The 27,759-nt window shown below is 43.2% G+C and overlaps 1 protein-coding gene across 4 annotated transcripts in view; it reads right to left on the bottom strand.

Moving 5' to 3' along the window:
* Positions 1–17,202, bottom strand: part of NSD1 (nuclear receptor binding SET domain protein 1) — a 56,887-nt gene extending 39,685 nt beyond the window's left edge. Inside the window, exons 1-4 of one of the 4 annotated variants that reach the window (XM_069971075.1) lie at positions 16,354–17,202; positions 15,034–15,899; positions 3,132–3,255; positions 464–633 (exon numbers count right to left, since the gene is read on the bottom strand). In XM_069971075.1, coding sequence (XP_069827176.1) covers positions 464–633; positions 3,132–3,255; positions 15,034–15,882 — 1,143 coding nt within the window. In that variant the 5' untranslated portion in view covers positions 15,883–15,899; positions 16,354–17,202. The other 3 variants (XM_069971093.1, XM_069971102.1, XM_069971084.1) reach the window with 3 other exon arrangements.
* Positions 17,203–27,759: the final 10,557 nt, after the last annotated feature.

The raw sequence follows: 27,759 nt of genomic DNA, 5'->3' as shown, positions 1-27,759 counted from the left end.
TGACTTCTCCATAGAATAATTAAGAGTATTTATGTAAGAAATAAAAAGCTAATGTACCACTAGTTTTATTTACATTAACAGATCCGCGCAGGTCCCTTTTTATTTTTGAACTGCCGCCTGTTTCCTGCGTACGGTACCAGTCTTATTCCCGAGCACCGTCCCTTAATGAAGCACTGGGGGCCTCCAATGTGACGAAACTCCCTCCCCTCTGTGATGCGGCTCCACTAGAATCAATAAAGCCGCATCAGAGAGGGGAGGGGAGATTGTGGTGGCGTGCTAGCGATGAACCTAGAGGTACACTCACTAAGTTATTTGTGGAAATATCAGAAATAAGGGTCCAAGTTGTGCAATTTTATAGGGGAAGAAGCAGATAAGATTCTAAAAATAAAACCCACTTGTTAAAATGTGACTCAAAATAGTTTTATTAAGTAGAGAACCAATATACATTTATTACAGGACTTACCTTGTGCGAGCCTTCCTTCAGCTTTTGAGGATGTCGTGGGTCTGGCAAACCTTCAAACTGATACTCTCCTTTGAATGGAACAACTGCCTTAGCCGTGACCCAAACCTTTTCAGTAAGATCTCCCAAAGTTTCTACGTAATACTGCCGAGGAGGCGTCTTTGTGCCCTCTTCTGCAAGATATTCAAAGGGGGGGTGGGGGTTGGGGGATGGAAATAATGCAATTTAAAACATCATAATAAATTGGAAAGAAGTCATGAATATCCTTAAATAGTTCAAGGCATTTGGGGCTCTATGAAGTGAATTAGATACGTTCCAATTTTTTATTTTAAATGATCACCCTCCCACATTATTTACTTCTATTAAAAAAATCTCAAGTCTTCTAGTATGTATCAGTTGCTGTATGTCCTGCAGGAAGTGCTGTAATCTTTCCGTTCTCAGAAGGTGGTTCTGCAGGCTGGAGGTAAAGCCGTGCAAAAGGTCCGGGACTTTGGTGGTGCTGACGGCATCCGATGGACTTTACTCCTTGAATGATGGGAGTAGTAGTGGTGGATGTAAAATCAGAATTTTATTTAAAGGGGTATTCCCCCAAAATTATTTTTGCATTAATACGTTGCCCACCCGTAGCTTTTCATCTTTCCAATATAAAGTTATTATGGATTCTGCACAGTTTTGCTGTTATCCAGGTGCACTCACCCCCACCGAATGCATAGAATCATCAGCTCTCAGTCCAACCAGACATGCTCCCTGCTCCTGGCCCGCACCCTCCGAGACGGCATCACGTGTCCTCAGTCTCTTCAATGTCCTGGCTTTTAACCCTGCACACTGAAGTGAGGGAGGACACGGAGACAGTGACAGCTGCTTCTGATCACTGTCTCCCACTCTGAAAGCAGCCCCCCCCCCCACGGTGTGTGTGATCTGCGAATGTTTAGCGAATGACCAACAATGATTTGAGAACATGTTGAAAGATCACAATGAACGTTTTTTCGCTCGTCGCATGATCGTTCGTTTACAGGAGCAGATTATCGCTCAAATGCGATTGTTATTGCGAAAATTCGACCAATAATCGATCCGCACCATCAGTAATAGCTATTTCATTAAACTTAAAGCGTAATTGTCATTTCAGGGTCATTTTTCTGAAAATATCTATAGTACAAGCGATTTTAAGAAACTCTGTAATAGGTTTTATTTACCAAAAGTGTTTCCTTCTGTACTGAAAATGCTGTTTTTCTAGCTCCCCCCTCAATTCAGAAGCAGGATTTCTGTGTCCATTATGCTCTATGGATAGGGGAGGGGCTGAGAGGAGTGAGTGAGCGAGCATGGAGCACTCCTGCACAGCACAACACCCTGCAATCTTCTCTCAGCAAGTTCCCAGATAAGCACTGACTTTTTTGACCCCTAAATCCAGCGTTTTAGGTGCCAAGACAGTCTACAAACAGCTGACCTTCATGTCTCCTCTTCCTGCTCACTCATTTCCCTCGGCCTCTCCCCCCTTCATAGGGATATAATGGAGATAGCAGAACCAGTCTTCACTGGCTTCTCTGTAATAAAGACGGCTTTGACCGATAAAGCGAAGATACGAAGGCTTGGAAACTGCTTTCTGAGTACAGAAAGGCTTTTTTTGCCTAATAAAACCTATTATAGAGTTTCTTAAAATCGCTTATACTACTGATTTCTGAAAAAAAAAAAAAAAAAAAAAAAAATTATAATGACAGTTAGGCTTTAAACTAAAAGAAGGACTGGGCTCACCTAACTTCTGACGTTATCACAAAGCTGCAACCATTGCCTATATCTTCCACTGGTTGCATCATGAGGCTTTCAAGCAATGGGTCAGGGTGGAGAGGGAATGTGTGTGGGGAGATTCTAATAGACCTACCTCCTGTTCCTCATTCTTTACTAGCTCCCAGGTGTTAAGCTTTTGGCACAGACAGGCTATAAAGTTGGGGCTTACATCTCTCCCCTCCCCCAACACCAGTGTTTGAGAACCTGGCTTTTGAGGGTATATCGCACTTCCTAACAGCTGGGCTCTGACTTCCTTCCCTGGCGGAAGGTCCCCGGGAGCCTGGTTACCTTGCGCTATACTTACTTTTCACTTATTAGGGCTGGGGGACCTCACTATTTGAGAAGGCCTGTGGTTGTAGCAAGTCTATGTCCTACCTGATCTCTCTTTTATACGTGCAGTTACTGCAGGAGTGGGAGTTTACTACACCATCTACTTTTATGCAGGAATAAGAAAGGAAATTGGGGTGCCCCTTGAGTGGATGCAGGTTTGCCTCTTCATTCAAAAGTCCTCTGTGTCTTGCCACTTGCAGCAGAAACTGCTATTAAGATGGTATAACCCACCCACTAAGCTACAACATGTTTCATCTCACCTATGGTGACCTGCTGAAAATGTAGAGAGGAGAAAAGGATGCACATTAAAGTGTACCTGTCGTTATAACTTTCACCAGTAGATATGATATAAAGCCAGTTTGCAATTTACATTCTTTTTTTGTTCTGTTACAAAGCTGTATTTATCTAAAATCGAGGTTCAGTCTCCTGAAGGCAGATTTTTAGTCTTGTGCCAGTTAAAAAAAAAAGAAAGACTAAGGACATGAAGTCCCGGCCTGTACAGAGAGTCACAGCTCAATGTGTCCATCAATTACATTGGGGGTGGGTGTATCCCCCTTACCTTTGACATCTTGCCGAGGATCAGCACAAATCTTGCATGGCCACCATGGGCGTCGACTGAATTTTGCCCAAACAACATCCCCTTCTTCGAATATGAGAGCAGGTCTTTTTCCACTTGGCTGGCTCTAGTAAGGCAGAGTGGGGAAAAAAGTTTAAAAACAAAACAAGTCATCAGACCTAACACACCCTCTAGGGAGAAACTTAGGGATTGGCTGAGTGCTCTGATCAGTGAAGGAGAGCATGGGTTATTTTTTATCTTTAAGCTTATATTCTCCAACTGTAAAAATCCTTAAAATTTTAAGCGAATGCACCATCAGGTTCATTTGCTTTAAGTGTTACATATGGAAAGAACACCATTGACGCAAGGAAGCAGGTGCCACTGTCCTTTTTGTGAACCACGGCCCGATTCTCACGCACGGCGCTGGTGTATTGTCGAGCATCGGCCTGGGCTGAAGCACTGGAGGTGGGCCGACCCGCCCCCAATGGGAGCGCTTCAGCCTAGGCCAGTGCTTGGTAATGAGACCGACAGCGGGCCGTGGTTAAAAAAAAATAGAAAAAAAAAGGCTGCGACACTGGCATCGTACTATTCACATGCAACACTTAAAGCAAATGTACCTGATGGTACACTTGCTTTCAAGGGACTCTGTACCCACAATCTGAACCCCCCCCCCCCCCCAAAAAAAAAAAACCACTTGTACCTTCAAATAGCTGCTTTTAATCCAAGATCTGTCCTGGGGTCCATTTGGCAAGTTATGCAGTTATTGTCCTAAAAAACAACTTTTAACCCCTTGCCTCCACAGCCTGTTTTGGCCCTAATGACCAGGGCCTATTTTTCAAATCTGACCTGTCTCTCTTTATGTAGTAATAACTCTGCGATGCTTTTAACAATCGCGGTTATTCTGAGATTGTTTTTTCGTGACATATTCCTCTTTATGTTTGTGGTATACTTTGGTTGATACACTCAGTAGTTTTTTGTAAAAAACACAACATTTGCGCAAAAATTTGAAAAATGTATGTTTCTTTATCTTCAAAACTCTCTTTTCCTAAGAAAGATAGTCATGCCACTTGAACTAATTATTACTGCAACATCTATAACATCTCTGTTTTATGGTGACGTCATTTGGTGAACGTCCTTTTACTTTTTAGGTTGTTAGAGGGCTTCGAAATTTTGCAGCGATTTTTCAAATTTTCAGGAAAATTTCAAATTCTGATTTCATTAGGGACCAGTTTAGTTCTGTAGTGGATTTGTGGGGCCTGTATGTTAGTTACCCCCATAAATCTCTCCACTGTAAAAACTGCACCCTATAAAGTATTCAAAGTAACCTTTCATAAGTTTATTAACCCTTTAGGTGTTTTGCAGAAATTTAAGCAAGTTGGAGGGGAAATTTTACATTTTCATTTTTTTGGCAGATATTCCATTTGAATCCATTTTTTTCCTCTAACACAGCAAATACTAACTGACAAATGGAACTAAATATTTATTCCGCTTATTCTAATGTTTCTAGTAGTCCTCATATGTGGCCGCAGTGCGTCACCTGTCTCAACCACAGACCTCAGACATGACAGAGGCCTGGGGAATTTTGGGGCCTTTTTTTATTTCAGTTTTTTTTTTTAGCCATTATACCATGTCACAGAGGCCTTGTGGTGCCAAAATATTTGTGTAAGACAAGTTGACGTTTCCATCTGTACCATTCGGGGGGACATGTGACACCCTGATAATTTTTTAATTAATTTTTTATGAGGTGGTACGAATAAAAAACACTATTTAGCAGCTGTTTTTCACCATTTTTTTGTACGCCGTTTACTATACGTTACATATGACATGTTATCTTTATTCGTCAGGTCGGTACGATTACAGTGATATCCATATTATATAACTTTTGTAATAGTTTATGGCATTTATACTTTTCTAAACTGTTTGTGTCTTGCATATTGTAAGAGCAGTAATATTTAAATTTTTTCACCAATGGAGTTATGTGAGGGCTTTTTTTTTGCGGCATAAGCGGACGCTTTTAGTGGTTCACCTTTTGGGTACATGTGACTTTTTGATTGGTTTTTCCTTTATTTTTTTAGGGGGCGGGATTAACAAAAAAATTTCATTTTTGTTAGTTTTTTATTTATTTTTTTAATGGCGTTAATCGGGTGGAATAATTAATGTAACGGGTTAATATACAGGGTCATTACGGACGCGGCGATACCAAATATGTGTATCTTATTTATAGGGGATCATTTATAAAGGGGGATAGGGAATGTGTATATTTATTTAATTTATAAATATTTATTTATTTATTTTATTATTCATTTATTTATTATGTATTTATTTAATTAATTTATTTATTGTAATTAATTATTTCTTTAATTATGTATGTATATATGTATGTGTTAACTGTTTTTTTTTACTTTCACTTTTTCACATATATAATGCATTACAGCACATGATCAGTGCTGTAATGCATTATATATTGAATGATCTGTCAGTGTTACACACTGACAGATCATTCAAATGATCAGGTCCCTGCCTCAGTGCAGGGACCTGATCATTAGAAATCATAGCAGCCCAGACGCACTGGAAAGCGTCTGGGTTGCTATGGATGATCTGCCAGATCTCACCTAGGGACAGAGGGGGGAGGCAGGGAAAGCATGACGTCCAGGGACATCATGATGCGTTCTGACACTGTCATATTGGGGGAAGGGGTTAAACTTGCAGCCCCGTGCCTAACGAGCGTGGCCTATACTGCATATGCATTAGGCTTGCACACCCTCTCTGTCCCTCCTCCCCACCCTCTTCATCATTAGGAATGCTCCAGGCAGATTGCCTCCTATTCCCCACCTGTGTCAGCCCGGCACATGGGCTGGATCGTTAAGACACCTTTGCAATGCTCAGCATGGAGAAAATGTTTCAGTGGCATTCCTAATGATGGAGAGGGTGGGGAGGAGGGACAGAGGGGTGGTGCCAAGTTAGGGCACAGATACTCCCGTTGGGCACTGGGCTGCAAGTTTAAAAGTTGTTTTCTAGGACAATAACTGCATCACCTGCCGAACAGACCCCAGGACAGATCTTGGATTAAAAGCAGCTATCCGAAGGTACAACTGGTTTTGGGGGGGGGATCAGATTGTGGGTACAGAGTCGCTTTAAGAACAGTATGGATCTCGTTTACAGCCCTTGCTGCATGGTAATGGAAGTGCAGCTACTGGTGTAAACAATGACACTTCCAAACTTGGCTGACAAAGAGTTTTTTTCCCCCCTTTTCATTAGTGTCTGAAACATGTGGGAAGACTCTGACTTTATTACACAAGCCAATCCTCTCTTCTATCACCACACAGCCTGCCACCTTCAAACATGTTAGGACATAGAGGAAATTCTGTACAACCAACCGGAGCCTGTGTTAGTATATGACAGTGTAAAGCAGAGGCTTTACTACTGGGACTATACAAGGGTGATCTAAATTTTCCAATTACAGAACAAAGATTTTTCTGCCAGCTGACAACCCCTTTGAACAAACAAAATAAATAAGAAAAAACGATTAAAAGAATAGAACGCAGGCCTTAGCAGTTGTAAGGAACTATAGAAAATTCACTGCTTTCTGATCTTTTTTTCATCACAATCTGCTTTAGCATTGAAGAAACAAGCAGCAGTTAAAGGGGTTATCCAGCGCTACAAAATCATGGCCTACAGTTGTCTCCAGTTTGGGTGGGGTTTTGAAACTCCGTTTCATTGAACTAAATAGAGCTTAATTGCAAATCACACCTAACTGGAGACAAGTGGGGCAAAAAAGTGGGCATGATATTGTAGCACTGGATAACCCCTTTAATACAGTCTTTTTAGCTGCAAAGCAATTTTCTTCTTATAACAATTTGTAGAAACCTATATTAGCATTCAACTTTTATTAAAAGGGGGTATTCCGGAGAAGTCCTACAAAAATTTTTATTAAAATATTCTATTCCCCTCCAAAAGTTATACAAATCCACAATATACACTTATTACGGGAAATACACATAAAGTGCTTTTTACCCTGTACTTACTACTGCATCAAGCCTTTACTTCCTGGATAAAATGGTGATGGCGACCAGACTCCCAGAGCTGTGAGGGCTGTGGCTGCTGGAGAGGATGATGGCAGGGGGACACTGACCATCCCTCTGCCATCATTCTCTCCAGCAGCCACAGTCCGCACAGCTCTGGGAGTCAGGTCGTGACATCACCATTTTATCCAGGAAGTGAAGCCTTGATGCAGTAGTAGGTGCAGGGAAATAAGCACTTTATAAGCATTTCCCGTGACATTGCGGCTCTATTCATTCTCAATGGAGAACGAAAATGAATAGAGCCGAGGGTCACATGCTGTACCTGTGGCTGTATTCAAAACAAAAGAGTCAGGGACCGATCTGGAGATTGCTGGGGCTTACAAAGGTGAGACCGCCAACAATATCTTAATTGGCCCCTATCCTGTGATTAGTTTAAAGGGTAACTCCAGGTAGAGGTTAAAAAAAAGAAACTTCTGCAGAAGCATAACGCATTACTTACCTGTCTATCCCAGTTATGAAACTACCAAAACTTCATTTGTTTGGGGGGTTATTGCTCTGTTGTGTTTGTTCTTCCTGGTTTGGCATTTCCCAGAATAAAATGCTTTCCCTCATGTGATCATCACAGCCCCTACCCATTACATACAGTAAAATTAGTGCAGCAGCTGCTTCTGTTCGGTCAGAGATGGTGAATCAGTCAGGGGATTGGGTTATCCAGCCAAGCCTCCTGTGCCATCACACCCTGCCCCCTGTCTGCATCATTAGCAAACACACACAATGAGAGACAGAGGCATGGAATATTTGTCTCCTAAGGGGGGAGAGCAGAAGGAGCAGGAGACAATGTGGATTTGCACAGGGGCCATTTTTATTCACTTCCTAGATTTCTATCAGCTACCAGTGTGGCAGAACTGTACAGATATGGTTACATTATACATTATATAGACACATCTATATAACTTTTAATAGAAAACAAGTTTTTCTTATCCGGAGTTCCCCTTTAAGGTGGAAAACCTCTTTGGGAATGGTCAGATGAGTGTGCCATTCAAATTCCAAAGTGGGGTAGCCGTTAGGTCAAACACACACAGTCCCTTACATATATCCATCTGTGCTGTAACACTTACTAACTACCCCCTCCCATACCTGTCCCTGCTTAATTCACAGGCATCTGCAAGCTGAGCTCCAAGCAGGGTAAGGGATGAGAGGGGAGGAGGTATTACTGCCCTCAGAAGATCAGGATCTTGGGAAAGCATTTTTCTATATTGTGGAAGCACAGGTACCACAAGTCTCCTTGACCTAACATCTAACAGTGTCAGCAACTTGGAATGTGAATTGTATCTAACAGATTCCCTTTAATTTTAATAATGGGAGTTGTTATCTGGTTATGGGTGAGATTATACAGTCAGGGGGTGTATTAGGCATACATGTAAAACATTCACACCCTCTGTCTGTATAATCACAACCATAACCTGAAATTTACGTCCATTACCAAAACAACTAACAACAGAATTGTCAAACTATAAACCTATGTATCTTGCTAAATCAACCTAAGCTATGTCATGATAGTTAAAAGCTTTTATGAATAAAGATCAGCAGGGGAAAAAGAAACTGAATATTCAAGTGTTCCACAGGACAAATGTCACCTATGTTAGAGACGAAAACTTTACAGTGAATGTATTGCTTTCATGATGTTTATTCTTAGTACATGATCTTTTGGGCAGCCATCTTACCAGAGTTAACAACAACATTTAGCTGTCATTTCAAGTAGTCTCCTCATCACAGACTTAACACAAATTGTCCACTTTTTAGGCTTGAAGGGACTGTCAGTGGGTTTATGCTGCTCTAAGGGAAGCCTTAAAGGGGAACTCCGGATAAGAAAAACATGTTTTTTATTAAAAGTACATTAAAAGTTATATAGATGTGTCTATACCAGTGCTTCTCAAACTGTGAGGCGCCCCCTAGTTGTTGGCGAGGCCCAGCCAAGGGGCCAGTTTTCCCACAGTAACTATGATCTGCACAGTTTTATGCGGTTTTAAAAAAAAATCTCCATTTTAGCTAAATTATTAATTTATTTTGTACTTGCTTTATTAGTATATAGAGCTTGGGAGATGGGTGAAAGCTAGCCCTAGCATTATTTTCAGCTTTTAAATGGACTTTCACCACAGATAGTGAGGCCCAGGCACCCTCTTGGTCAGTCTGGTGAGGCCCAGGCATTGCCTTGGTCTGTTGGGTGAGGCTCCAGTAGAAAAAGTTTGAGACGCACTGGTCTATACAATGTATTACCATATCTGTGTGGTTCTGCCTCACTGGTAGCTGATAGAAATTTAGGAAGTGAAGAAAACTGGCCTCTGTGCCAATCTACATTGTCTCCTGCACCCACTGCTCTAAACCCTTAGGAGACAAATCTTCCATGACTCTGCCTCACATTGTTCGTGTCTGCTGAGGACAGGCTGATGATGCAGAAAGGGGGCAGGGCGTGATGTCACAGGAGGCTTGGCTGGATCCCCCAATCCCCTTGGTGATCCACCATCTCTGAATGGCCAGAAACAGGTGCAGCACTAATTTTACTGATTGTGATGGGTGAGGGACTGTGATGATCAGCTAAGGGAAAGCATTGCATGCTCAACCAGAAAGGACAAATACAGAACAAAAATCCCCCACACAAATTGATTTTTGGTAGTTTCAAAACTGGGATAGATAGGCAACTAATGCTTTATACTTCTGCAGAAGTTTTATTTTTTTAACCTCTACCTGGAGTTCCCCTTTAACTAGTGACTGAACAAAATTTATTACTGACATTGTTTTGTGCAGCTGATTCTGAGATATTCTAGAGCAGTGCTTCTCAATTGCAGTCCTCAGGCCTCGCCAACAGGTCATGTTTTGAGGATTTCCTTAGTATTTCACAGGTGGTATAATTATACTCAGTGCACCAAGTATTCTCACAGCTGTTCTTTGTATGGGATATCCTCAAAACATGACCTGTTGGCGAGGCCTAAGGGCCCTTTTACACAGAAAGATTATCTGACAGATTATCTGCCAAAGATTTGAAGCCAAAGCCAGGACTGGAATTGAAAAGAGGAGAAATCTCAGGCTTTCATGTATGACCTGATCTCTCTTTATAGTCTGTTCCTGGCTTTGGCTTCAAATATTTGGCAGATAATCTGTCAGATAATCTTTGTGTAAAAGGGCCCTAAGGACTGGAATTGAGAAGCACTGTTCTAGAGGACTCCTCTAAGTCCTCGCTCCATAATGTGTATGTGCTAAGTAGCCCTCAATATTTATGAGCATCAGTTCTCTCTGCCCACCAGCAACTGATTGCCAGTTGTCTATAAATACTGTGTATAGGCAGCCAGAGGGGAAAGGAAGTGGTACAGAACAAAGCAAATTCTCCTGCATATCTTACGGTGAGCAAAACCACTGTTCCCGTCCTCCCCATACAAACACCAAGACAGACTGCAATATATGGGCGCAGAGCTATCACCACAAGTTTCTTTAGGGTACTGAGAGACAGCATGTCTTTGCTATCAGCCATAAGATTTCTGCTCTACATACATGCTTACAAGTAGCCAATCTACCTCCTGTCATCTTATGGCTCTACAAGGTGCCTGTGTGAGAACACAGCTTCTATTTTTGCTAGCCAGATTTTTCTTGGTAACATTCATACAGATTTGCCTATTTCTGAGTACGGGACTGATCTTGTTTTTTTTAAACAGTTTAACCCCTTAAAGGCAGAGCCAATTTCAATGTTTAAACTTCGTTTTTTTTGTCCTTGTGCTTAAAAGGCCATAGCACTTGCATTTTTTCACCTAGAACCCCACATGAGCCCTTATTTTTTGCACCACTAATTGTACTTTGCAATGACAGGCTGAATTTCTTCATTAAAAAACACTGCAAAACCAGAAAAAAAATAAGTGTGGTGAAGTTGAAAAAACTGACTTGTTATATATATTCCTCAAGTCATTACGATTACAACGATATATAACATGTATAATTTTTCTATTATCTGATGGCCTGTAAAAAATTCAAACCATTGTTAACAAATATGTTCCTTAAAGTCGCTCCATTCCCAGGCTTATAGCACTTTTATCCTTTGGTCTATGGGGCTGTGTGAGGTGTCATTTATTGCGCCATGATGTTTACTTTCTATCGGTACCTTGATTGCACATATGCAACTTTTTGATCGCTTTTTATTACAATTTTTCTGGATTTGATGCGACCAAAAATGCGCAATTTTCCACTTTGGGATTTTTTTTTACACTTACGCAGTTTACCATGCGAGATCAGGAATGTGATTTATTAATAATTTGGGCGATTACACATGCGGCGATACCAAACATTTATTTATTTTTATTTATAACATGGGAAAAGGGGGGGGGGGGGTGATTCAAACTTTTATTAGGGGAGGGTTTTTTTTTAATTTTTTTTATAAATAACATTTTATTTATTCATTTCACATACTAGAAGCCCCCTGGGGGACTTCTAGTATATGCACACTGATCTCTCCTTGATCTATGCTGTATATAGTTATATAGCATAGATCAATGGGATTGGCACTCGATTGCTTCCGGCTGCTGCAGCCGAAAACAACCGAGTGCCGAGCCGGGATCAGCGCCATTACGGTGCTGAACCCGGACGGCAAAGGATGTGTGGATCGTCCCGGGGGCGATCTACCCCACTAGACCACCAGGTATGAGGGACAGCAAGCAATCAGATGCAGCTGTCAACTTTAAAAGAAACAACCAGTAAGATTTTACCTATGGATTTTTACAGGTAAAATTAGCAGCAATACAAATAGCCATGTACGTGCAGCTCTTGCATTAAAATAGTAAAATAAGCTGTATACATACCTTTCCACGCTCCCCAGTGTTTTTCTCGCTTCTGCCCGCAGAACCACTGGAACTTTAGAGCAGGTCTGTGAAGGGACAGGCCACCAATCACTGGCAGTGGTGGCCTCTCTCAGCCAGTGATTGGCTGAGTGGCTTTTCACTTCAGAGACCGACTCTAAAGTTCTAGTGGTGGCTGCAGACAGTGAAGCTGTAAACCGAGCACTGCTATTACACATAGCGATGTGCAGTTAGGGGCAATGATTTTAACAGGTTGAAAGACAATGAGCCAAGGATCATTTCTTTATTACAGTGAGCAATAATCTGCCGACTTGGACTGATTGGGCAGATCATCACTCCGTGTAATAGGGCCTTTAGAGGAACAAAACAAAAAACACACACGTATGGTTAAAGGCGCTCATATGGCACGTGTGAATGTACCCTAAAGGATTCTGTTGTATTCAATGACTTATGGTACACTAGACTGCATTCAGAACACAATCTCAAGTAAAATCTACGCAGCATTACCCTGTTGACTTTAAACACTAAACGCTCACCGATTTACTGGACCCCCACCAACTTAATATTAGTGGCCTGTCTTTAAGATAGGCAATCACTTTTTAAATACTAGCTAATGCTAGGTTTACACTGTGTTAATGTCTGTTAGATTTACAAGTCAGGAAATCTCCCAAACATATGTTCAACCTATAACTTTGAGACATCGCGACCTACCCAGCACTTGTATTATATGGCGCCTACGGGACACAGAACTTAGCCAAACACTGTTAAGTTAGGAGAAATACAGATATATCAAAATATGCAACTCTAGCAGCCAGTAGTGATGACAAGCCAAGTACCACCACTCAGGAGTATATACTATACGAAGTAATAACCCTGAATAAGGACAGCGATGTTCTACCATTGTGATACATAAGCACTAGCTAAAAGATTCAAATTGTTTAAAAAAATGGACATTCTATCAGGGAAACCCCAGGTCTTAACAGAGGGGGATATGGCACACTCTGTTTGCAAGGTCTTCACAGCCCTGACAGATGATCGCTAAGAAAACCCCTTTAAGACCGCTGTCACATACAGCAGTTTTTGAGCTGCAACTTAGGCCAGACTCCAATGTAAGGGCGGGTTCAGACTAAGGAATTCTCACGGAAAATGTCCGCGGAATTCCGTCAGCTGTCTGCCCGCACGGGCACGCGCTTTTCCGCCGGCTCCATAGACACCATTCTATGGGCCGGCGTATTCCCGATCCGCTGAAAGAAGTGACATGACACTTCTTTCAGCGTATAGCGGAATACGCCGGCCCATAGAATGGTGTCTATGGGGCCGGCGGAAAGGCACCCAGATGTGCGGGCGGACAGCTGACGGAATTCCGCGGACATTGTCCGCGAGAATTCCGTAGTGTGAACCCGCCCTAAGGCATATATACGGTCCATAAGCTGGCTGTATATCACAGACTAAACTCTATAGGACACCCTGCATAATAATTTAGGACATAAGCTCCAGAAGAATTATTGAACAGACATAGCCGTGCCAGTGCAGTAGCGTACAGCTGTAGCCATATATTTACTGACGTGTGAAGCTGGCCTAAGGGTGTGTTTACATGGACAGATTTATCTGACAGATAGCAAACAGATTATTGAAGCCAAAGCTAGGAAAAGACTATAAATAGAGAACATGTTCATAAAGGAAAGACAGATTTCATCTTTTCAAATCCATTCCTGGCTATGGCTTCAATAATCTGTCAAATCTCTGTCTAAACACACCATATGGCTATCTTCCCACACAGTATATTTTAAGCAAAACCAGTAGAGGATTGGAAACACAGAAAGGCTATGTTCACACACTGTTGAAATTGAATGGATGGCCGCCATTTAACAGCAAAAAATTACCTTTATTTTAAAACAACGGGCTTTGTTTTGAAATAATGGCCATCCACTCAATTTCAGCAATGGGTGAACATAGCCTGTGTTTCCAATCCTCTCCTGGTTTTGCTTGCAAAATACTGAGCACAAATACTGTGTGGGAACATAGTCTAAGGCTATGCTCACACATGGCAAAACAGCGGCCGTTCTGTGACACAGCCGCGTCACAGAGCGGCCGCTGTCTGAGATGTTAAACCCGGCCGAAACATCACTTCTACTTAATTGGAATGTGCACACACTCTGAAGTCCCTGCACTCCAATTCGCCAAAGTACACAATGTAAAGTACAGCTGTACTTTGCATTGTGTGCACAGCCTATTTTGTGCGGCCACACAAGATAGACACAACAGTTTTCTGTGCGGATGCATAGAATCCTTGCCATAGTGTATACAGGGGACAAGTAAGTTTTGTCTTGAAATATCCCTTTAAAGCGTAACTGTCTTTTTTATTGCAGAAATCAGTAGTATAAGCGATTTTAAGAAACTCTAACAGGTTTTATCAGCCAAAAAAGCCTCCTTCTGTACTCAAGAAGCAATCTCCCAGTCTCCCCCCCCCCCCCCGACTTCTTATCTGTGCATTATCGGGCAAACACGTCTTCATTACAGAGAAGCCAGTGAAGAAGGGTTCTGCTCTCTCCATTCTATCCTTATGGAGGGGGGAGGGGCCGAGGGAGATGAGGGAGCAGGAAGAGGTGACATGAAGGTCAGCTGTTTGTAGACTCTCTGGGCACCTAAAACGCTAGATTCGGAGTCAGAAAGGTCAGTGCTTATCTATGAACTTACTGAGAGAAGATTGCAGGGTGTTGTGCTTTGCAAGACTGCTCCGTGCTCACTCACTCCTAACAGCCCCTCCCCTCTCCATAGCCACATAATGGACACAGAAATCCTGCTTCTTCTGAAGTGAGTGGGGAGGCTGGGAGATTGCTTTTTCAGTCCAGAAGGAAACTCTCTTGGTTTATAAAACCTATTACAAAGTTTCTTAAAATCGCTTGAGCTGTTGATATTTAATGTTCTCAAAAAAATGGCCCTGAAATGACAGTTACACTTTAAGTATGCTATTTTTGCTGAAGCTTGTTAGCACACACCAATCAATCAATTGCTAAACCTCCCAAAACACCAGACTTTGCTTACATCTAGTAAATCCAAGGTCCCAGGAGAAAGTTCATGGTTTCCTTCAGAATCTTCTAGGTCTTCCTCTAGAGACATTGAATCATCCCCTTCATGCATCAAAGAAAGTGGGTCTCGGCCACCAAGCTTACCATCCAATTGCGTGGGAGCTAAAAGATTGTCCGATATTGTACTGACATGGGCCCCATTGGGAATTTCTGAATCTTGAATCATTGCTAGAAAAGAGGTTTTCCTCTCCACATCCTTGCTCTGCACTGAATTTTCACCATCATCTTCCCAATCTAAGGGCACCAAATCCTCCAATTCCGTATCAAAGCCTGGAGGGGTGCTGATTTTATTGCCGGTTTCCACGATACTTTCCACCACTGACGGCTGCTGTCCATACACTGGCAATTCCATGCCAAATCCGGATGCGTCTAGGTTATAATTTAGATGCCCCATGCCATAGTCGGGGTCCATGTGATGGTAAGATCCAAGGGGGTGCATTCCATTTTTTACAGTCTTACTATACTTTAATGGAGCGTCTGCATAGCCGTGGTTGGGATCCGGTCTGGCGGGCTGAATGGCCGGATCACCATGATTATAGAAGTAAGACTGAGAATTGGCCTCTGTTCTTTCAATCTCGTGCGATCCGTTCAGGTCGTCTATATCCATCATGGATGCGATGTCTTGGAGCCTTCGGAGAGGAATGTAATGGGAAGAGGAATCCTGCCCATATCCCGGAGTATTCTGCAGCGCGGGAGTCAATGGGGCGTTGCAGCGGCTGGGCTTATAGGGGGCATCGGGCTCTATGGAGGGGTAGTAGCCGGGGGCACCGCTCAGCCTGCTGCCTAGATCACAGGCTTCATCCATCCTGTGCAGGCACTCACCTAGACAAAAAGACACAGAGATCAGCACCAGGGAACAATGGCAGCAGGTAAGATGCACCGAGATGGCCAATGGCTGCTGCCACCTCCTCTCATACCTACCCAGTGCAAGCACGTCCTCCGGCCAAGATGGCAGCCACCACCTCCAGCACCAGGAGAGGCGGCGGGCAGCGGCCTACACGGTCTGCCCGGGAGCAGGAGGAGGCGGCCGCTACAGCTCGGTGTGCCGGGGACCTCGGCCTGCCCTCCCCCACCATGTGATGCACACACTGCTCACAGCCCGGCGCTCTCACCGGTAATCCCGTATAACCGGCTTTGTGTCCCCCCTTATTATATAAACAGGCGCCGCAGGTTACGTGCACAACAACGCATGCGGTAACGTGCGACCGCCAAACACACAAACAACATGCACGAAATAACGCGCTCACAAGGCAGCCGTGTGTGCCGCCGGCCTTACCGTGCGCCTGCCCCTCATCACACGGCGCTAGGCCCGGTGTGCTGGCCTCCTCCCCCCGCCGCACGCTGCGGCCGCTGCTGCTCTCCTGGCTGAGGACGGGAAGCGTGCGGAGCCTGCGTGGGGGAGGGGAGGAGAGGCTGCTGCTGCTGCAGTCGGCGCTGGGCTAGCTGGCTGCTCGGGAGGCTAGCCGCCTCCTGCTGTTGCAGGGTGGGGGAGGGGCAGTACTGCGGGCCGGGCACTGGGGGCACTGCACAATGCCGGGGCACTTATCACTGCAGAGCAGCATGGGCCTCATACATTATAATGGGGGACACGATGGCTGATGGGATCGCTCTGCTGGGAGGACACAGGGAAGCCATTGTGTGCCGGACGGCAGCTGAAGGGGGCGCTCTACACAATCGCACGACGCACTTCCCTGTCATATGATATAGAGGCATTGTGTACGCCCCCTGCTGGGCACAGGACACCCCGGCGGCACTGAGGCAGTGGAGTGAACATGGCAGCCAAGCTGTGTACTGCTCCTACAGAGCGGCCTCAGCGCCATGACACCGCCTCCTCCCTCACCCTGACTGATAATAAGGCCGTTCGCCCTCCACCACACAATACACTTGTGCCCCCTCACTCCCAGCAGTGCAAGAGGCAGACAATATCAACATGGCGGCCCGGGCGCGGCCTGTCCTCAAGGAGGGGAAGTGGACACCTAGCCAGCTATGTCCGTGTGCCTGGATACAGACACAGCCTGGCAGGGAGACATTACTGACACCACAGCACGAGATACAACACTATGGAGACAGAAGTGTCGTCCGTCCTGTGGGGTTGAGCATTTGATTCAATGCATCGTCTCTAGTTCAGTCAGCAGCCATGAATAATCATGAAGCGACTGCAGTGCTGTGGCCTAGAGCGTCCTGTGTGCCGCCACCTAGCGGCCGCTGCCGCTCCTCACACCCGCAGGCCTCAGCCCCCACTGATCCCTGTGTACACGGATGCCCTGAGGTGCGATTCCTCATCTATAGGGGAAATAGGTGACTGCTCCACAGCCTGCTTCAGTCAACTCACTCGTGTAATAAGAGTTCAGCAAACATGACCTTACAAGAGACCTCTAGTGCACCATAACTATCCCTTACACTAGAGTCCTCCTCAGCACTGTCTCCTATGGGGCTCACAATAGAAGTTCCATATTCACGTAGCAGGGATTGGCGGATCATGTGCTGCCATCATTTGTCAGCCAGGACATTACCTATTACATGGGAAGATGTGCAGCTGACCAGCAAGGAATATTTTATATTTTAGTATATATATATATATATATATATATATATAGGCCTGTTCAGATGGTAATCACTCCATGCTACAAGGCCCCAAGGCTGGGCTCACATTTCATTCAATGTATACTTAGGGGTGTAGGTTAGTTATTCGTATACCGCAACATATCTTTGGCAAATCCCCTGCTACTAAAGGGGTTAATCACTTTATAGTAAAAGTGTACAGTAAGTGCACTTGCTGACAGCAGCCTCGTGTGTACCTTGCATCACTGATATCACTTACCTGTCCTCCAGGCCGTGCTCTCCTGGTCTATATACTGAATAGTGATTCTGTTCATAATATGGCTGCTAAGCAAAGAGGCCTCCAATGAGCCTGAATATGCTATAGAGGACACAGGGGGTGGGGCACAGTTACATGCTCCTCCATCTTAAAGTGAATGTACCATCAGGCCTGAAGCACTGGAGGCAGGGCAACCCTCCCCCAGTGGGAGGAACCCCCCGACCTTCTATGATGCGGCTCCATTAGAATCAATGAAGCCGCATCATAGAAGGGCGGGTTTTTCCTGCCACTGAGGGTGGGTCGGCCTGCCTCCAGTGCTTCAGCTCGGGCCTGATGGTACATTCACTTTAAAGGGGTTATTCAGCGAAAAAACGTTTTCATTCAAATCAACTGGTTTCAGAAAGTTATACAGATTTTTAATTTACTTCTATTTAAAAAAAATCTCAAATCTTTCCAAACTTATCAGCTGCTGTATGTACTGCAGGAAATGGTGCTTTCTTTTCAGTCTGACACAGTGCTCTCTGCTGCCACCTCTGTTCATGTCAGTAACTGTCCAGAGCAGGAGAGGTTTTCTATGGGCCTTTATATGCCTATAGAGGAAAGAGGGGTTCAATACCTCAATTTGCTGCTGCACTGGCCCGTTTTGTCTCGGACCAAAGTGACATTTACCTCAGTGTCTGGTCCATTAAATGGAAACTAACAGCAGGTTAAAAGACTTTATGTTCCTATAGCGCACAGGATGCTGAGAATAATAGTAAAATTTCTAACTTTCATTCTCAGCATCTTGTTAATTAGGCACTTTGGTACATTGGGGCCGTACTACAGCTGCTGGTGCACTGATCTGTACACTTACCCGCCCCTACTGATGAAAATTCATCCAGAGCTTTGCAGTGATGAGCGCTCAGCAGTGACAGCCTGCTCAGTCAATCACTCTCTGAGACGGCACAGCAGTGCGGCCAGTAATTGGAGGAGCGAATTGATACTGACGAGACAAGTCCATTTTGGAAGCCGGATAGTTTGCTGTACGGACCTAAAGATGCTGCAGGAGAACACAGGACATTTTTGTGTGCTTCCAGGAGTTTTCACTCATATATATCTTGAGAGCAGCAAGATGGCTGAACTTCCTTTTCCTCAGGAATCACATAGCATACCATAGTTTTTCTGGGCAAAATAAATAAAGGCCATGAGAAAACGCTATATACATAAGCATTGGTGTTTTTGAGACGAACAGAAGAAATACCATTGAACTCTATGGGAGAGAAGTAAAGCAGTTTGCAGACAAAAACGCCCTCACTATATTGCATTTTGTAAAAACTGCTAGAAAGCCAAAAAAAAAAAAAACTTCAGAGAGGAGACAAAAATACAAAAAAATGCCAAGTAAGAATGGCTTTTTATAAAATTCCACTAACACAGCAATGGAAGTCAATGGAACATTTGGCCATGTTTTTTTTGTTTTTTTAAATTTAGCCAGTGTGAAACCAGTCTTAAAGGGCTAAGCACATTTTTCAAAACTGACCTGTCTTAGTTTATGTGGTAATAACTGTGTAATTAGGTGTGTAGTGAGCCTTTAGACTCCACTGACATTTGAGCAAAGTTTATGGCACTAGGCCGCAAACTAAACATTTTTCCTAATAATATTTACATTTTACAAGGAATGAAGTGCTTAATGCACCCCAAAATTATTTTGGCACACAGCTTTTTTAGAGCATATTTTGCTGGAATGGGGGAACCCCCAAGTGACCTTATTTTGTAAACCACAATTTTTTTTAGTTTTTCAGAACCTGAAACATTAAGACAATATGAAACATTTAGACAGCATTTGAAAATGTATCATGGTATATGGTAAAAAGTTTCTTGAGGGTGTATGCTTTGATGAATTTGGCTCTAAAATTACCAATCTTTAGCTGGATTCTGCCATTTGTTTTTGCCTTTTGGATGGCAAAATTTTTTCCCATCCCTGCCCTCTAAAAGCCATGACTTCAAACATTTTTCCTTCAATATAGCCGTATGAGTGATTGTTTTTGTACGACAAGTATTTGTAAAGGAGACCTCAGGGCAAAATCTATTTTTCAATTTGTTATTACATAAGCAAAGTTTGACAAATTCCTAATATACACTAATTATAAGAAATTAACATATAGTGCTATTTACCTCAATTTAGAATATCAGACAGGCTTCAATTCCCATGACCCGGGTGTATGTACCTCTCTGTGCTGCCCGGTGGCCGTGCGATTTCCCACCCTCCTGCCCTGTGCTGCCCGATTCCGTGCAGCGTGGTGAGTGGCAGGTAAGAAGCGCTCACCACCCTACAGGGCACGGGGTGAGAGGGAAGAAGGGAGATTGCATGACACTGGGCAGAACAGGGAGGGAGGCGGGGAGATAGCACGGCACAGGAAGGGAGATTGCATGGCACTGGGCAGCACAGCGAGAGAGGGAGATCGCACAACACCAGGCAGCACAGGGAGGGAGATCACACGGTTACCAGTCAGCACAGGGAGGAAGGGAGGGAGCTACACAGGCACAGAGCAGGGGGGATGAATCCACTACATATACTTTCTACATAGACTTCTAATTCTATACCTACATATACAGCAACCCCTGCTGGACACTTCAGGTACATACACCGAGGTCGTGACGTCATGTTTTTTTTTAGAGAAACAGAAGCCTGCCTGATCTTTTAAATTAAGGGAAATAGCACTATATGTGCATTTCCCATAATTAGTGTACATTCTTATGTAGTAACATATTACAAAATAGATTTTGCCTGGAGGTCGCCTTTAATGACACCATATGGTGTATTTAGAAAACAAACAGCAATTCCGCAATTTTTTTAGTCTACTTTTATGATATATCATGTATTATAATGTGACATTTTAACTACATTTTATACACCAGGCCGTATTTGCCAATAGTCGGTTTTCCAGTGCCTAGGGCAGCACCAGTAGCAAGAAAAAAAGCCCTAGCTGGAAATAGCAACCTAAAAACTGTGTAAACATGGCCTGGGACTGTGTTACAGTTCAATCATGTTTTTTTGATGCCCGTATATCATTCGTATCATCACTGTAGAGAAATGGATAAATATTCTTCAGGAGTAGCAAATCAGTTCACTGAGATAGATAGTCCTTCCCCCCCAGTGCACCAAACAACCTAATTTGCATATGGAATGGAGTCAAGATTTTCCTGCAAATGGCACTGAGGATCAAGGTCAGAAAGCTACCTTCTTGCTCAGTGCCCTGTGCGCTATGGTATCATTACAGTAGAAGTCTCAAACCTGTTAATTCTCAGACCCAGAGGCATAACTACCACGGTAGCAGCTGCTACAGGGCCCAGTGCATCAGTAGGCCTGTTGGCTGGTCCTATTATGGACCAGGCTACCTGAGTCGTCATCACTAGTAGCACCCGGTGTCCAATCTGAGCAATCATGCAAATGGCCCTTTAACTGCAGGCACTGCAGTGCTGTGATGACCATTGGCTTCCTGCCCTGTCAACCCCACTTCTGCCGCCAGCCACAAGTGGCCGTTCTCTTCCTCATCAGTGCTTGCAGAGCAGGGAGAATAGACTATGAAGAGTAGAAAGAGAAGACTGCATGTATAGAGGTGGAGTTTGGATACATATTCGCTTTAACTACTATATGAGGGCACAGATGAGCCTAGCTACTATATGGGAACACAGTAGGGTCTAACTACTATATAAGGGTACAGAGGGGGCAATACACATGTAGAGGATAACAATGGTATATGAGGTAGGAGCCAAAAAAGTTTAGCAGATTCAATGGGGACGAGTCTTGACTTGAAGAAGTCCTCATGATGGCGCAGGCCGGATAGAACAGAAAAGGTAAAGTGAGGGTCTCAGATCAGTGAAAAAGTCCCCTGTGATTCACTCAAAGAAGACATTTTTGAGTCACTGGATATAACGTGTGTTAATTTGTCGCTGTATCACTGTTGTATATAAGTATAGAGTGTTATCATGCTTAAAAAAATTGTCTTATCTATGTTCCAAAGGGGTAAGAGAGACCCAATCAAAAGCTTGCTATGGGGCCCAGAGCCCTTTAAGCAGGTAAATAAACAACCATAAAAAAGGCTATAACATTAAACATGTGTTTGCTTATGAGTCTGACTGTAACAATTTGGATATTTTTTATGCCGTTACATAAAATCTAACTTAAAGGGGTTGTCTGGGATTTTTCAATAAACTAGCATTGCACTGACCTCTGTGGGTGGTGTATATTCTACATACACTTCTATATTTTATTTATAGTGCTTATTGTGTTCTCAGGCTTAGTCACACGACCAGCCTGCCTTTGTTTTCTTTACTTCCTGTGATGTCCTGTTCCCTTTTTGTTTCCTGTTCCTGCCAGTAAGGAAACAGTGAGTCATCAGGTGGGCGTGGTTATGCCTCCACATTTCTTTAGCCACACCCCTAACATCTAACATCTGAGCCCAGTAGTAACTGCACAAGTAATTGTAGCATAACATGGAGGAAACCAGGGGCTGATAGCCATGTTGCTTTGTAGTGTTGGGGTCCTGGGATAACAGCTACATGTATGTCCCCCAATGCTTGCAGGCATTTTATCACACTCTCCAAAATATTGTGAGCTTCACTGGGGACAGGAACCAAGATGAGTGACTATAATCTCGATACAGCTCTACAGAATAGGTTGGAGCTATATAAATAAAGGAACTATGGGGGGGGGGGGGTGATTTATCAAAACTTGTGCAGAGAAACAGGGAAACAGTTGCTAAAAGCAACCAGTTAGATTCTAGGTTTCATTTTCAGAGGTCTTTTTAAAATAAAAAAATAATAATCTGATTGGTCGCTATGGGTAACTGCTCCCCAGCTCCTCTGCACAGGTTTGTGATACATCTCCCCCTATATTGTTACTATTGTAGTGTAAGGATGTACAGTGTTAGGGCAGTGCTGCTGCTGCTGTGTGTAATATGGAGAGGAGAGAGGAGACTTCACCTCATGGCAGTCACCATTATATCCGTTTCTTGCTGAGGTAACAGAATCCTGCCTCATTGAGACCCCGCCCACCTGTAGGATGGCTTCTGTAGTGTATATGTAATCCAGGACTACAACTCCTATCATGTACAGACATTTCCTGCCTATAGGTAGGGTGGGTGGAGATTCAGAGAGGAGGGGGTGGAGCTATAGGCTTGCAGAGCTGTGATGTCACTGCTGACCCCTGTGACCTGGAAGTTCTTTATGTAAACATACACAAATCCAAAAAGCAGTAAAAGAGGAGGATGCCAGGACACGGGTGAAAAAAAGGTTAGAGGAAACAACTAATGGTCCTTTTACACGGAACGATTTATCGTTCGAATTTGCACGATAACGATCGAATTCGAACGATAATCGTACGTGTATAAACACAGCGAACGATCAAACGACGAGCGATAAATCGTTCATTTTGCTCTTTCAACATGTTCTCAAATCATCGTTGATCGTTCGCAAAAAATTCGCAGATCATTCAGTGTAAACAGTCTTTCAACGATTTCACCTATGTGTGAGATAGGCTTAAACGATCGCAAAACAATCACATAGCGAATTTTCCGTACGATGTATCGTTCCGTCTAAACGCTGATCGTTATAAAAAAAACATTGTTCATTCAAAATCGTTAATCGTGCGATCGTGCAAAAGTACCATAAGGGCCCTATTCCACCGGACGATTATCGTTTGCATAATCGTTAACGATTAACGTTCTCAAACGACCGCTATTGCGAAAGACCTGAAAATGTTCACTCATTTCCATGGAACGATAATCGTTACTTATGATCGTAATTGCGATCGTTTTTTCTTCGCTATTTATTCGCTATTGCGTTCGTATCTATTGTGAACGACCGAACGATGTCTTATTCAATGCGAACGATTTGTGAACGAGCAACAATAAAAATAGGTCCAGGTCTTATAAAGCGATCAATGATTTCTCGTTCGGTTGTTAATCGTTAACTGCATTTCAACCGAACGATTATCGTTTAGATTCGAACGATTTAACGATAATCTGAGCGATAATCGTCCGGTGGAATAGGGCCCTAAGGGAAAGGGGCAGATTACAAATTATTCCCTTTTTCAATAAGAAAAAAAATGTTGGACAACCTCTTTAAAGCGAATGTACCATTAGGTACATCACTTTGTTTTTTTTTTACCTGAATGAATCGGTGCAGGCGTGGGGAGGTCGGTGGCGCGGTTCTTCCTTTGAACCATTGTCTGTTTTCCACGCACAGGGTCAATCTATTCCTGAGCACCGGAGGGGGTTTTGTCACTCTGGGGGCCCGTAGGCCCGCCCCTAGTGCTTCATGCCAGGCCGGTGCTTGGGAACCGGCTAGCTGTTCAAAAAAAGGACTGTGCCACTGGCGCCGATCCATTCAGGTAAAAAAACTAAAGCGATGTACCTGATGCTACATTCACTTTCAAACCTATATTTATTCTAAATTGTGATGCAGCAAGACAGGAAAACATAAAAGGAAATATTTTCCTAAAGTGATAAACTTTTTCATGGACAACCCGTTTATGATGAAAAGTGGTATATCATACAGAATCTTTGATTTTAAGATTATCTTAATCTGCACATTTCAGACATTGCGTGCATGTTTTCTGTCAGGCCTTGGTATGTTTCAGGCTGCTTCCCTTTTGTAAAAGTCAGCAAATAATCTACCTCTCTGATAACTGTCAAGTCGTGTAGCTAACATCTCATTTCAGCAATATATTGTACATTAGTCATGCTTCCTATGAATGACTTTTCCATTTATCTTTTCTCTCATCAGAATTAATTGAGTAACTTACAATTAAGAAAAAGCTCAATGCTTCATTAAAAAATTCTTTTCCTTTTCAGAATTCTGTATTATATGATCAAAGCATTTTTTTATTACCTTTGCACCAGAGAAGCAACAGCATAAATCAGCAACATGACCTTAAGGAAAGACTCTAGACAAAAGTGAGGATGGGCATGCGTCACTCAGGGATCTAAAGGATAGCAGAAAGAATTCTGTATGTCGTGCTCCACCCCACAGATGCGTAACTAGACATAAGACTGTATGCGTTTTGCCTGGACTGTTCACAGCCTTAGAAGCTCCCCCCGATGTATTGAAAAGTATATACAGTACACGGGGGCTGGGGGGGGGGCTGCTGAGTATCAATAGTGCTGTGTCACGAACATTGGTGGCAGCAGAAGGGCCCCCATGTCACTCCTTATTGCTGCTACTCAATGAAAAGTCATGTATAAAAAAATATACATTTATTTTAATGAAGTTATATTACGAAGTAATATAACATTATAAATGCAATGTACTGAAAAAAAGCCTGTTACTCTTCGGAGAACTCCTTTAAAAGATTAAAGCAATGCAGCAGTCCTGTGAGTACTTGGCCATAAATTTTTGTATCTAATATGTTTATATTTACATATAAGCTAACAAATGAATTGGGTGAATTTAATGAGTTTCAGGACGTGGCTTGTCCGCCTTTTTTGTAGGAGGAAGCACGTGGCTGAGCTCCTGCACAAGAATCTGGTAAATCCTTCCTGGGACCGGCAACAGCAGCTTGTGACCCTCCAACCCCTGCACTTGTCCCCCTGGAGTCAACTGATGTGACCGCTGTGTGTAAAATGGTCCGCGGGCAAAAGAAAACGAAAAAGATGGCACAGGAAAGCAAGGAGATACAGTGGGTAGACTGCAAAGGTTTGCCAGGACTACCAGAAACTAGGCAGCCAAGGGCACTATTAAGGGGGAGAGCTACGTTGGCTTAAAGGAAAGGAGCAGCACACAGACACCAGATGAGGACTGGGTGCCGGGTGGCCATAAGTGCTGTGGAGGCAGCTTGCATTAACCCCTCACAGTCTGGGACAGAGCAGAGCATCCAGAAGGAGGCGATCCCTGCCACTTACACTAACCTTACACTGAAAGATGTATATTCTGCCCTTACAAAAAGCAGTGCTTTATTAGATGTACATATTGGAAGTGTGAAGGAGGACATTAGTACAATACAATACAATACGACATGACCTCAGAAAGTTGAATGACAGAATCAGTGCAGTGGAGAACAGAGTCAGTGAAGTTAAGGATAGGCTACCACCTTTGACACGAGAAGAGAATGGTGCATAATATACATTAGCTGCACTGATCGATAAAGTTGTTGATTTAGAAAATAGAATGCGCCTTAATAACTTGCATTTGCTGGGAATGCCGCAAAAGTCAGAAGGGAAAAGTTTGGTGCTGATAAACTTTCCCATTTATTTGCTATAGTGTGGGTACATAGAGTACCCTTTCGGGCTCCAACACCGGGGGCGGCACCAAGGCCTATACTATTGCGAGTCCTACATCTCAGCGGTCGGGACGATACTCTACACATGGCACGTGACAGCACAGATTTGACCATCGATGGCGCATGCATCTCGACCTACCCTGATTTTTTAGTGGAGGTGCAAAAGAGGAGGGCGCAATTTGTGGATATCCGGAGGAGGTTTCATATCTTAAACGTGCCCTATTCCACCATTTACCTGGCAAAGCTAAGAGTATCTGCACTGGACACTACGCAATTCTATAAGGATCCGAAAGCTGCATTTTGCATACCAATGAGCAAAACAGTTGCATAGATCAGTTGATTGGCAATAATGGTCACATTGTGGGACTGAAGCCTTCAGTTTTCCACACCGTAGTGCCTTTGTATCCTTACATTGCTATTTAGTTCCGCTTAAGTGATGGTTAATATGTTTTGTGCCTAACCTGATTATGGTATGAATACTGATTCACGGGCACACTGTGATCCTATGTGGTACAGAAAATGCAGGACATGCTAAATTACTTTTGCGATACTCCGATAGTATGTTGATCAGGGTCAAAAGGTTTCGGTTGACCCCAAGTCCCTATCTATGAGACAATGTTGTTGTGGTTTTATTATATGTTTTCTTTTTTTCTTATTCATATGTGATACCACAAAATATTTTTCTCTTTCTGTTGCAGGATTTCTGTGTGAGTTTACATGGTAGGATGTCCATTACTTCCATGCACCATAGGGGCTAAAGCTATAGAATGTAATGTCTTGACATGGAATATTAGAAGGGCTGGGGATGCTAAAAAATTATAAACTTTGTTTTCCTATGTACAATAATTCCAGCCCTCCATAGTCTGCCTATCTGAGACATATATGACAAAAGACACTACTCAACAGTCTCACCATTCTACATATTCTGCACAGGCAAGGGGAGTACTGTAAGTGTCCTTGAACAAAGATCAATGCCTTACCAATGTTTTAGGTCTCAGGTGGACTCGGAGGGCAGATTTGTGTGTCTGTTCTACTCTATATTCTATGTCCAAATAATTTTGGTAGCGGTCTATATTCCCCCACCTAACTCAGGAGATGTCCTGAAAAAAGTATTTTTTTTTGGCAACAGTTCCAACAGTTCTAGTCTTAATTATAATTATATTATGGTGATTATAATAATGTGTTGCTACCCCATATCAATAGTTGAACAGACAACTTAGAGAGTCTGGGCTTTGCTATTTGTGGAAAATTCAACATCTAGTTTCGATACAATATTCCTGTTACTTGGGTTCTCACCTGTCCCTGTTGAGGATAGATATGGCCATAGGTTCCCACGCCTTGTTTCATATGTGCGTAAAATAAAGTATCTTCCCCGTAGTATATCAGATCACTCCCCTTTATTGGTCAGTCTATCCCTGGGGTGTAGAGAGGGTATCTGTGCACTACCATGGAGCTTATACCCTTTATGGTTGCAGTTAGTAGAAACAGACACCATGATTGATATGGCCATTAAGGAGTTTTCAGTAATAATGTGGGATCTACTGCTTTTTGTTGGGTTTGGAAATTTATGAAAGTGTTTGTATGGGGACAATATATAAAGAAAATTA

This window comes from Dendropsophus ebraccatus, chromosome 1, assembly GCF_027789765.1.
Source record: "Dendropsophus ebraccatus isolate aDenEbr1 chromosome 1, aDenEbr1.pat, whole genome shotgun sequence".
Taxonomy (NCBI): domain Eukaryota; kingdom Metazoa; phylum Chordata; class Amphibia; order Anura; family Hylidae; genus Dendropsophus; species Dendropsophus ebraccatus.
This window is presented reverse-complemented; position numbering and strand designations above follow the sequence as displayed.